Source organism: Carassius carassius, chromosome 38 (assembly GCF_963082965.1).
Source record: "Carassius carassius chromosome 38, fCarCar2.1, whole genome shotgun sequence".
Lineage (NCBI taxonomy): Eukaryota > Metazoa > Chordata > Actinopteri > Cypriniformes > Cyprinidae > Carassius > Carassius carassius.
In genome coordinates, this window is record NC_081792.1 from 18,369,582 (window position 1) to 18,382,585 (window position 13,004).

Here is a 13,004-nt window from a genome sequence, read left to right on the forward strand (position 1 = left end):
ATTAACTTAATCATTAATATTAATTATTACTACTACTACTACTACTACTAATAATAATAATAATAATAACAATACTAATAAAAATAATTATTATAATTTCTAGTTCTGTCAACTAGTTAATTTACAGCAGCTGTACTGACCCGTGAGTAGTTCTGGGAGTCCGGGGGCGTCTCAGAAACCATGCTGAGATTGTTGGTGTTGCTGTTTGCTTCACTGGCTTTGTTCACTGGCCCCCTGCCACCCGCCTTGCCGTTCATTTCCGAATCAGAGCTCCTGTGAGTACACACACAAAGCCACTGAGCCATCCCAGCTTCTGATACGTAACAAACTTCTCATTTGCCTACATTTAGCGCACAAATGCAGGGGAATCATTTTCAAACCAATGCACTGAGCTCAAACTGGTAAAAAAACTGAGGGTTTATGGGAAGGAAGCACACAGGCATTTGGGGCGCAGCTATTTTTATTCCCAACTGGCACCATCGCAAAGGCCGCACCCCTGATGTTGCAGTTTAAAAACAGGCCGATGGTTCACAAAGAATGTGATTGGAGTGGCGAAAAGAGGAAGAAAGAGAAAGAGTTGTTGGTGGATGCAGGCCCGCAGTCCCAGGTCAATCATATTGATCTCCTTACTGGGACACCCAGGCCCTCTCCAACAGCCTTCGATCCACCGATCAGCAAGACAGATGAATTTACAATCCCCTAAAGCTGCCCGGTTGCTAAAGCTTCCATCTTGGAAAGCTTGCTGTGGTGCACGCTACCATCCGCAGTCAGTTTACAGCCATACGCAAGTCATTATGAGTCTCTGAAGCTAAGAACATCACATAAACATGAGGAACAGAGCATGAACACATATCAAATGGAGACAAAAAAACACACACCATCATTAGTGCAAAGTGGGAACACTCACATGACCATAACAATTACTTCATTAGGACATGATTCCCACACTAGAATCATCTCTGTGCTAATTATCTAAGGCTTTATTTCGCCTTCGCTGGAGATACCGGTTATGCTCCAGCAGCTTCCTGTGTCTTACCAGGAAATTAATTAAATAAAATTCTGGATGGATCTCGGTTTTAATGGCATTGCCCCTTATTAATGTGCTCTCGGCTCTCGACTCAGCATTACATCGATCCAAAGGAGAGTGGGATCTTGACAGAGGTAAGTGCATTTTCTCTTTGTCCAAGAGGAATCTTTTAGAAAATTTCTAGATGAAATCAATGAAATCCTGACGTGTTTATCCTCCACATGTAATATGATATAGTTCAAGACTAATTAATAAAATGCTTTACGTGTGATTTATCCAGACAGTGCTGTTTGTTTGTATACTGTATATTTATGTTTCCGCTAGTCTACAATTACTGTATAGTGGCTATTATACAAAAAGGCAGACAAAACAGGGCTGGTCTGACAAGTAACTGTTTCTCTGTCTTGTCAAGGGTGTTTACACTGACATTTGCTGCAACAAAGAGACGGAAATTATTCATTTTCAGTGAAAGTTGATGATTTCCACCGACATGAGTGACAGTGACCATTGAGAACACTATGTTTCTATCAGCAAGTGAACTGATTTCTTGTCCAAATAAAATTACATTTCATTTTTATCTACGATACAGCTGATTTAAAATGTTTAATTTCATTAGATAAGACCCCTATTCCTAAAATGGGATCCTGTAAAGCCCTTTTAATCTGAAATTTGGACCTTCAACCCGTTGACCACCATTGAAGTCCATTATATGGGGAAAAATCCTGGAATGTTTTCCTCAAATACCTTAATTACTTTTTGTAACTGAAGAAAGAAAGACATGAACATCTTGGATGACACGGGGTGAATAAATTATCAGGACATTTTTCTTCTGGGAGTAAACTAATCCTTTAATATTTTTGTGAAAACCATGTTTTTTTTCAGGTTATTTTTCAGAATATAAAGTTCAAAAGAACAGCTTTTATTAGAAACAGATTTTGTCCCCCACAGATTTAACAAAGGCAGTATAAAAGCAGCAGCATATTTAAAAATGAATAAACTAAAGCTCACTCACAGAAAGGGTTTCAAAGGTCCGTTCTCTTCTAGATGTGTCTGGATCACTTGCTGGTGTCCAGCTGTTCCATTAGGGTCATTTTGACTGAAAAGAAGAAGAAGAAAAAGCTACTTAGGATTTCATTGACAAACACGTTTCAATCCATCCACAACCATCTTTCTTTTTCTCTGGAAGAATATCAAGCCAACAGCATTGGGAACTGATTTTCCATTTGTTTAAGATGCTCCACAATTCATTCTTGTGGCTTAAAACCTGTTTAATAATTCAGCATTACAACATCAGGTCCGATCAATACAACTGCTGTGGAAATTAATGGCTGTCAGCTCTTGTGAAAGAGTGTGTAAAGTGTGTAAAATGTCAAAATATCAACAAGAACAGTTCTAGCAGCATAACATGTCAGAGCTCTTACACACCTATTATACTGAGTCTATATTCAGAGAACCTGTGAAGAATGGAGCTTCAACTTCCTGTCACACTTTCTCTGACCTCGGCTCGTGTGTACTCCCTGTGGATGTGCACTTGTAACTTGTCTCTCGGGTGTAAATCCTACAAGTGTTTGCATTGCTGCATGTCACTTTCCTGGCTACCGATTTTACAACTGCTGAACAGGGAGCAAGCAAATACGTTTTCTCTGTTTTCTGTGATGGTTTGGTTAACCTGTTTCAGTCAGAGAGCTATAAATGCAGAGACATTCAAACTAGCATTTAGAGGAGATCCAGGCCATAATATATAATTTTAGTCATTCTACAGTTAGAGTAAAGTGAAATTTAGACTTGTTTTGCTTCAGGAACCAGATTTTACATTGGACAAGTGCAGCGTTGTTATTGTGAACCAAAACTAAATTATTAAAATTGTTTTTGTTAATTTAAATAAAGCTAAAATAAAATAACATTTAAATATGAGAAGAAAAATAATAAAGAAACTGGAATATTAGAAACAGACTAACTTAAAATAAAATAAGTTTACATGGTTAAGTATAAAAATTACTAACACCAAAACTGAAATAAAAATTTAATTAAAGTTTGATAGAGATATTTAAAAATTAAGTAATACAACTGGTTAACCAGCACAGCTCTAAAGAGATTTGAGATACACAAAAGATATACAACATATCCATGTTGGCATCTGTCTAATTTAACAAGCTAAATCAGCTAAAGCTAAAAATATTGGACACACAGCCTTGGACACTGACTACTAACTATATAATAAGGGTTTTCTTCTCCCTTATAAAAGTTAATGAACCTACGTAATATGTTACTGTAATGATGCAGAATTATAGTAAATGGCTAATTGCATTTCATTGTTTGCATAATTTAACAATTAATTTTCCTTGTTGTCTTCAAGTCATGGTAAATATAAATAAGTGAAGGCAAAAAAAAATTATGCATTTAATATCATGACTGTCACATGACTAGCTAGAGTTTAATCCACATTTAAACCATACATCATTGCCAAGCTAACATGACCTAATGACCTCTTTAAGGTTAAGGCTTTTCACACTATGCTTAACCTGGGGTTGAAAAAAGCTAACCCAGTGTTAAGACCACTACGACCTTGAGTAAGTAAATATTTCACATTTTGAAACCCTGGGTTATGAAGTCCTGCTAAATGTTATGCTAACTTGATTCGAAGTGCTAAATGTCTACATTTACACAACTGGGAGATGTTTTTGATCATAACAACATTAACTCAATTTTATTAGTTCTTCCAGTTGCTTGCTACTATCTCAGCTACACACTACATGTACAGCGAGTTAGTTAGCAACCAACAACCAATTTTAGACTTTACAATTCTTGCTGCATGAAATATTCATGTGCAGTTGCATAAACATTTATGCTCTGTTCAATTTCATTACCAGAGAAAAGGTTACAACGTAGCCAACACTACTAGCAAATTTATGAGATGATAATTCCACATGTGCACAAGTCACATACTTCAATTTGACCAATAATATTAACCTTATAAATATTGCAAGTAAGAAACTTTAACCTAAAGTTTACACATTTGTAATCTGAAATTCTGACTACCCCAGATCAATGTGGTAACCAATGGCCATCAGTTAACAACTTCTTGGGTCTCCTGAAAAGACACTAGACTCGAGGCCCTTATATTCCTCTTGCTCTTGTCCTATCATTTCAGTTTGATGGTATTCCTACATACAGCAAACTCACAATTTAAGTGTTCTTTAAGTAGGCCATAGAAGTGCACTCGAACAACAAGCCAAATTGTGGCATCAACCACTTAAGGACAACACAAAAAGAACACAAACTCTGTGCAGTTGTCACACCCAGGGGCTGGCTATGCTTTAACTAAGCCACACCCCTTCTCAACTTCCACCTCGAGGAGGTCCCCAAACCCGACCCAATGGCCAAACAACACGAGAACAAGTAAGTGATAAAACAATCTTTATTTAAATATTTAAAAATAGCTTGGGGAATAGGGAAAGGGCAATTAAAACTAAACTCTGACTCGGCCCTCCAGATGGGCTATGGCCGGGAAGAGGTCAGGGAGCAAGGGGGCCACGGGGATCCGGGGCGTGGGGCTCGGGCCCCGGCCTGAGTCTTAGGTATCCGTAGCGCCCTCCTTCTTCCTCCTCTTCGCTGAATACAGCTCACGGTAAGTACTGGTTCACACAGTTCGTTCTCGAGGTGCCCACTCTCTTTCTCTTCCTCCACAGGCAACGGCTCTTCGCTGATTACAGCTCACAGTAAGTACTGATTCACCCAGTTCGTTCCTTGGGTGCTCACGCTCTTTCTCTTTCTCCACAGGCAACGGCTGGGACACACAGGCACAGTTAGTTCAGCTTGGTTTTGCTCTCACCTCTTCGCTGATTACAGCTCACAGTAAGTACTGGTTCACACAGTTCGTTCCTTGGGTGCTCACTCGCTCTCTCTTTCTCCACAGGCAGCGGCTGGGACACACAGGCACAGTTAGTTCAGCTTGGTTTTGCTCTCACCTCCTCGCTGATTACAGCTCACAGTAAGTACTGGTTCACACAGTTCGTTCCTTGGGTGCTCACTCGCTTTCTCTTTCTCCACAGGCAGCGGCGTAAGTACAGGTTTCCTCAGTCTCTCCTCGTGTTACCCACTCTCTCTCCTTTTCTCTCCACAGGTATCAACTTGGGCACAATAGCACAGTTAGTTTGCTTCGAATGGCTCTCACCTCTGGGCTGGACACAGCGTACTGTAAGTACAGGGTTCGCTCTATTCCTCCTCGTGTTATTCACTCTCTCTCCCCTTTTCTCTCCACAGGTATCAACTTGGGCACAATAGCACAGTTAGTTTGCTTTGAATGGCTCTCACCTCTGGGCTGGACACAGCGTACTGTAAGTACAGGGTTCGCTCTATTCCTCCTCGTGTTATTCACTCTCTCTCTCCTTTTCTCTCCACAGGTATCAACTTGGGCACAATAGCACAGTTAGTTTGCTTTGAATGGCTCTCACCTCTGGGCTGGACACAGCGTACTGTGAGTACAGGGTTCGCTCTATTCCTCCTCGTGTTATTCACTCTCTCTCTCCTTTTCTCTCCACAGGTATCAACTTGGGCACAATAGCACAGTTAGTTTGCTTTGAATGGCTCTCACCTCTGGGCTGGACACAGCGTACTGTAAGTACAGGGTTCGCTCTATTCCTCCTCGTGTTATTCACCTCTCTCTCCTTTTCTCTCCACAGATATCAACTTGGGCACAATAGCACCGTTAGTTTGCTTTGAATGGCTCTCACCTCTGGGCTGGACACAGCGTACCGTGCTATCTCCGGAGATCTGAAGCACGCTCACAACATATACTGTACTGAACTAGGCTAGGGCCAGCAATCTCCTTGTCCTCCCACGCCGAAGTGCGTGAAGGCGGGGGTTTATCTGACAGGACACACGGCAATACACAGCAGCCCACAGCAATATACAACACCACGTCAAAATTATAGGTTTTCACAGCACGAAGACTCACCCACCACACTCAGTGTACGGAAAGGACACCCGTCTTCCTTCACTTCGCTTGGTTCGGATCTGGCGATGGAATATGCGGCCTAGCTAGTGATGTCGTCGTTGCGACTACTTCAATAAGTATTCCTTCGGCTCTCCCACCACACTATATTAGGGGTAGGGCCACCCTCCTCCTCCTGGAGAGATCTACACAACGCCAGGTCAATATACAGGGCACTTTCGACTGGCTCTTAGTACTCACATCAATGCCACTTCCAATCCCCTTTTTCACGTCGTCTCAGTTCGCCGTATAATCTGTTCACTTCTCAACCTTTAAGGTTCGCGATGTCTTCACAATCATACAATTCCAGCCTGAGGGAGAGAGAGAGTTAGACAGCTGCCAGCAGCGTACCAAGACGGGCACAACCCAGTGCTTCACACACACCAAAGAGAGCTTCCCAGACTGTGAAATAACTTGGCCTTAAGTACTGCCTTGTCCAGCGTATCCTCCAATCACCAACCGCTGTCCCTAACTAGGCACAGGTGCATCGAATTCCCTGATTTTCCTTCTTACGGCGCTACCGGAAGTTCCGGTGTTCTGTTTTTCCGGTCCGGGCGGAAACACTTCCGGGCGGAACCAAACTTCCCGAATTTTGGTTCCGCCCCTAAAGATCGTCACCTTGTGACATCCTCCCCCGCCAATCCGTTCTAGTCCCTAGAACGTCCTCGGGCTGTCCACTCCCCATAGCGGGCAGGGGGTCGGCCTCGGTTCTCTCGCTGGGATCGTCTCACTGGTGAATCGGGCTCAGCTTGTTCAGGGGCTGCTTCTGGTTCTCTCGGGGCGATCGGGGGTGGTGCCACCACGGGTCTCCCTGGTACCACAGCCCAACCTTCAATCCAGGGGGCCGCTGGTACAGGTTCCGTGGGGACTTCTTCCACGGCTTCAGGGTAGTTAGGGCATGGGCGAATCATGTTCCGGTGCACCACACGGTCGGGGCCTGACTTCCCTTCTGGCCGGATGGTATAGACCGGCTGCCCCGGCCTCTGCTGCCGGCAGACTACATAAGGGGTGGCCTCCCAACGGTCACTCAGTTTCCCCTTCCCCTGCCGCCGATTATCTCTCACCAACACCCTCTCTCCTGGCAGTAGAGGGGCTTCTCTAGCAGTCCGATCATACAACCGCTTACTTTTCTCTCCTGCCGTCTGTATCCTTTTCGACACCTGCTCGTAGGCGAAATGCAAGCGCTGGTGATGGCGCCCCACCCACTCCGTTACACTTGCTTCCTCTTGGTCGGCTATCACTCCTAGGACCAGGTCAGTAGGCATTCGTATGTGTCTGCCAAACATCAGGTAAGTGGGAGCGTAACCCGTAGTACTATGTATACTGTTGTTATAGGCCTGTAGGAGGTTTGGCAAGGCACTCACCCAATCGTCCTGCCGTTGTTGGTCCAAGGTCCCCAGCAGCCCCAATAGGGTCTGATTGAATCTCTCACAGCCGCCGTTCCCCTGAGGATGATACGAAGTGGTGTGAGTTTTCGTGCAACCGTACAACTGGCATAGTTCTCTAATTACCCTGGACTCAAAGTTGGCTCCTTGATCGGAGTGCAGAAACTCCGGGCATCCGAACGTCTGGAAGACGGCCCGCCATAAAACTGTAGCGGTGGTGGTTGCAGTCTGGTCGAGGGTGGGGATAGCCCAAGCGTACTTTGTGAACAAATCCGTTATTACCAAGATGTTCTGGTAGCGATCTCGTGGTCGGCCCAGTGTCAAGAAGTCCATAGCCATGATATGAAGGGGGGCCTTCGCATGGATGGGTACCATTGGCGCTCGGACCTCCCGTCTGGACTTAAACAATATGCATCTCGGGCAAGCTTGAATTAGGGCGTGCACCGATGCCTCTAGCCCGGGCCAAAAGAAGAATCTCCTAAGCAGGGACACGGTCCTCTCCTGTCCCTGATGCCCCAACTGGTTGTGGTACGCCGAAACTAAAGCCGTTACCTCATCTGCGGGTACCACGATCTGGCGTACTTCTTCGCCCAACTTCGGGTCACTGACCCTTCTGCACAAAACGCCATCTCTCAGCTCCAGCCTGTCCCATTGCCCCAGCAGCCTCCTCCCAGTATCCGTCTGGGCTAACCTCTCCGCTGGCGTCAGCCGTCGGCCCTGTTCCAGCCATTCTCTTACCAGCCGCACATCTTGATCCCTGGCCTGTCTCTCCCTCCACCGACGGGGATCCCATCCCCAGTTCTCAGGCACGGCCTCTTGTCTGCTGCCTGGTGCCTCTACTGCTCCTACCATATAGCCCTCCTCCGGGCTGGCCCCTCCGGGGCTTTCCGCTTCGGGCAGCCTTGAGAGGACGTCCGCGTTCGTGTGTTCACGCCCTGGTCGGTACTGTAGTTGATAGTCAAAGTTGGCCAGTTGGGCCACCCACCGCTGCTCCACGGCTCCCAGCTTCGCCGTCTGCAAGTGTACTAATGGGTTATTGTCTGTAATGATCGTCACCTTGGCACCCCAGAGGTAGTCTTTAAATTTCTCACTTAGGGCCCACTTCAACGCCAGCAGCTCCAATTTGAAAGAACTATAGTTCGCATCGTTCCTCTCGGCTGGGTGGAGGCTCCGGCTGGCGTACGCGATGACCCTCTCAACTCCGTCCTGCCGTTGAGCCAACACCGCTCCCAGCCCGAGATTGCTGGCATCTGTATACAAAAGGAATGGTTTTGTGAAATCTGCGTATGCCAAGATAGGGGCCTGTAGCAGCTCCTGCTTCAATGTCTGGAACGCCGACTCACAATTTGCATCCCAGTCTACGTTGGGCGACCCCCGGCCCCGGTTACGACCTGTGCCAACCAGCAACTGATTAAGGGGTTTAGCAATTTTTGAAAAGTCCTTTATGAAACGCCTATAGTATCCCACAAATCCTAAAAAGGATCGCACTTGCCTCACTGTCCTCGGGGCCTTCCAGTCCTTCACGGCCGATACCTTTCCAGGATCTACGGACACTCCAGCCGCACTGACCACGTGGCCCAGAAAGTTGACTTCTCTCCGTAGTAAGTGACACTTATTGGGCTGTAGTTTCAATCCGTACTTCTCCATGGCCCGAAAGACTTCCTCGAGGTGCCTCAGGTGTGAATCAAAATCTGGGGAGTAGACAATCACATCATCCAGGTAAACTAATACTGACTCCATTAACTGACCTCCCAAGCACCGCTGCATCAGCCGCTGGAAGGTGGCCGGAGCGTTACAGAGCCCGAAAGGCATCCGGTCCCATTCAAATAGTCCAAACGGGGTTGTAAAGGCAGTCTTCTCCCGGTCTGCTTCGGCCACCTGCACCTGCCAGTAGCCACTGGCCAAATCTAGGGTAGAGTACCATGCCGACTGCGTGAGGCTGGCAAGCGAATCTTCGATCCGTGGCAAAGGGAAAGCGTCTTTCTTAGTCACGAGGTTCAGCTTACGGTAGTCCACGCAGAATCTCCAAGCCCCCGTCTTCTTTTGCACCAGCACTATGGGGGCCGCCCACGGGCTGCTGCTTTCCCTAACAACTCCTTGCTTCAGCATGCCTTGCAGGAGTGTACGTACCTCGGTATACAAAGTGGGCGGAATTGGGCGATACCTCTCCCGGCTGGGCCCTGCATCCCCGGTAGGTATATGATGTTGTACCACCTGGGTGCATCCGTAGTCTTCATCGTGGGTGGCGAACACATGCTGCCATCTCCGAAGGAGGGCCTGTAACTTCTGTGTCTGTGCTTGCTCTAAATCCTCCCCTTGTAACGACTCACCCGCCAGGTGGCTCGGCACACTCCTCTCCATACCACCCCATGGGGTGTCTACTTGTGTCAGGGCCACCTCGATGACAGTGGGGCACACCTGACGAAAACTAATATCCCTCTCTTCCCTTACTTGGTGGGATGTAACCGTTGTCAGACGGGCTAATCGTTGGTGCCGATGTAGTTGCACCGCGTATGGATGTACATTCCGTATCCTCACGGGGACTCTCCCCCGCCGGACCGTCGATAGTCCTCGTGCCACTTCCACTTGTGGACAATCCACATGGGGCTCCACCAGCACCCACTCTTCTGGGCCCGCTCTTCGGGGCGGTACTCGCGCCCACACAACAGCCTCACTTTTTGCGGGGACAGACAAAGCAAAACGACACATCACTCTTCCTACCTCTTCCTGTTCCCTGCGGACTTGGCTCATTTGCACCCTTCGACAGTCAGCTACCACACACTCCCACTTGGGCCTCTCTGCAGGTGGTATCTTCGATACGGGCCTAGCCCGAAATAGCTCTTCCCAGCAATCAGCGAGGACATTCATGCCCAACAGGGCTCGATGTGCACCCAGACAATGGTCTTGCACGATAATCACACCTTTCTGGGGGACCATCACTCCGTGAACCTCTAGGTCCGTCAATCGGTAGCCAATATATGGGATGTCGAGGCCGTTTGCGCCCTTCAGAGTAAGCCAGGGGGCCTCCGCCCCTGGTGCCCCTTGTTTCCCAAACACTTCTTCGGATAAACTCTCAGCAAACAACGTCACTTGGGAGCCTGTGTCTACCAGGCATTGAATCTCCTTGCCGCACACTCTCACCTTCGCCACGGGGCTACGCCCAATCATCTGGCTCCTAGAGCCATATCCTCTTCCAGGGTCTTCTCGAGGGGTCCCGGCCACACGACCCACAGTGGCCGGCCGACCTAAAAACCCCCTTCTGACGCCCTGCGGGGCCCACACTGGCGGCTATAGTGACCTGGTTTGCCACAGCGGTTGCAGATGGGTCGCCCTTGCTCGTCCCATTCGAAACGGGGCCGGTTAAAGTGGTTCGGGCGCCTGAACGGCTCTCGGCCTCCCTCTGAGTACACTCGGTCTCGGGGCGCCGGCCGTGGTTCCTCCCGCGCCCGTCCTTGGCGCAATTCTCCTACGAGGGCTTTAGACAGTTCAGACATCTGATTGCGGACATCTTTCAAAAGTTCAGCCTTCAGTGCTTGCTTCCAGTCAGGGCCTCCGGGTTGTGCTGGTGCTACTTCACTGACAACCGCACACACTGGGGAACCACTCACCTCAGTCTCATCACCTTCCAGGGCCAGTGCCTCTTTCTTCAGATCTTCGAACGTAAGACCCGGGTCCCTTCGAAACTGGATACGTAGGCTCTGTCTCACCGGACCCTCCTTCAACCCCAGAAGAAACTGGTCCCGCAATAGAGTCTCTCCATCTCCCAACCCGTGGTCCCGACGGGTCTGTAGTCGGGCGAATTGCTCTCTCAACCTCAGGGCGAAAGCTCTAATCGGTTGGCGGGGGCCCTGCTTACAATTGAAGAACTGGGAGCGAAGGACAGCTACGGGGGTGTGGTCACCATACTGTTCAGTGAGGAACTGGAACACGGTTTGGGCGTTGGCTCTAACGGCTTCGGGGGCGGCATGCACCTCTCGCCGCGCTTCTCCATCCAGGGAGTTTAACACAAATTGAAGCCGCTGGGCTGCACTAAGGCCCTGTAGGTCGGCCAAGTACTCTAGTTGAGCCTTCCATTCAGACAATCGTACCTCGGATTCTGTCCCCCCATATTTTTGAATCCAGGGGCTCCCCATAAAAACGGGCATGGCACGGGGTTGGGCTGAAAGCCCCGCGTTGTCGGTCATTGGACGACCTTGGTTACTCAACTCGAGGTGGAAATCCTGCCGACTACGCCAAATCTGTCACACCCAGGGGCTGGCTATGCTTTAACTAAGCCACACCCCTTCTCAACTTCCACCTCGAGGAGGTCCCCAAACCCGACCCAATGGCCAAACAACACGAGAACAAGTAAGTGATAAAACAATCTTTATTTAAATATTTAAAAATAGCTTGGGGAATAGGGAAAGGGCAATTAAAACTAAACTCTGACTCGGCCCTCCAGATGGGCTATGGCCGGGAAGAGGTCAGGGAGCAAGGGGGCCACGGGGATCCGGGGCGTGGGGCTCGGGCCCCGGCCTGAGTCTTAGGTATCCGTAGCGCCCTCCTTCTTCCTCCTCTTCGCTGAATACAGCTCACGGTAAGTACTGGTTCACACAGTTCGTTCTCGAGGTGCCCACTCTCTTTCTCTTCCTCCACAGGCAACGGCTCTTCGCTGATTACAGCTCACAGTAAGTACTGATTCACCCAGTTCGTTCCTTGGGTGCTCACGCTCTTTCTCTTTCTCCACAGGCAACGGCTGGGACACACAGGCACAGTTAGTTCAGCTTGGTTTTGCTCTCACCTCTTCGCTGATTACAGCTCACAGTAAGTACTGGTTCACACAGTTCGTTCCTTGGGTGCTCACTCGCTCTCTCTTTCTCCACAGGCAGCGGCTGGGACACACAGGCACAGTTAGTTCAGCTTGGTTTTGCTCTCACCTCCTCGCTGATTACAGCTCACAGTAAGTACTGGTTCACACAGTTCGTTCCTTGGGTGCTCACTCGCTTTCTCTTTCTCCACAGGCAGCGGCGTAAGTACAGGTTTCCTCAGTCTCTCCTCGTGTTACCCACTCTCTCTCCTTTTCTCTCCACAGGTATCAACTTGGGCACAATAGCACAGTTAGTTTGCTTCGAATGGCTCTCACCTCTGGGCTGGACACAGCGTACTGTAAGTACAGGGTTCGCTCTATTCCTCCTCGTGTTATTCACTCTCTCTCCCCTTTTCTCTCCACAGGTATCAACTTGGGCACAATAGCACAGTTAGTTTGCTTTGAATGGCTCTCACCTCTGGGCTGGACACAGCGTACTGTAAGTACAGGGTTCGCTCTATTCCTCCTCGTGTTATTCACTCTCTCTCTCCTTTTCTCTCCACAGGTATCAACTTGGGCACAATAGCACAGTTAGTTTGCTTTGAATGGCTCTCACCTCTGGGCTGGACACAGCGTACTGTGAGTACAGGGTTCGCTCTATTCCTCCTCGTGTTATTCACTCTCTCTCTCCTTTTCTCTCCACAGGTATCAACTTGGGCACAATAGCACAGTTAGTTTGCTTTGAATGGCTCTCACCTCTGGGCTGGACACAGCGTACTGTAAGTACAGGGTTCGCTCTATTCCTCCTCGTGT

The 13,004-nt window shown here is 48.4% G+C and overlaps 1 protein-coding gene across 9 annotated transcripts in view; it reads right to left on the reverse strand.

Moving 5' to 3' along the window:
- The window catches only part of LOC132119461 (pleckstrin homology domain-containing family A member 6-like), a 108,969-nt gene that overhangs the window by 37,740 nt on the left and 58,225 nt on the right, over positions 1-13,004 (reverse strand). For all 9 annotated transcript variants that reach the window (XM_059529458.1, XM_059529451.1, XM_059529452.1 and 6 more), the window contains 2 exons: positions 2,040-2,123; positions 141-273 (listed from right to left, as the gene is read on the reverse strand). In XM_059529458.1, coding sequence (XP_059385441.1) covers positions 141-257 — 117 coding nt within the window. In that variant the 5' untranslated portion in view covers positions 258-273; positions 2,040-2,123. The remainder of the gene's footprint in view (positions 1-140; positions 274-2,039; positions 2,124-13,004) is intronic.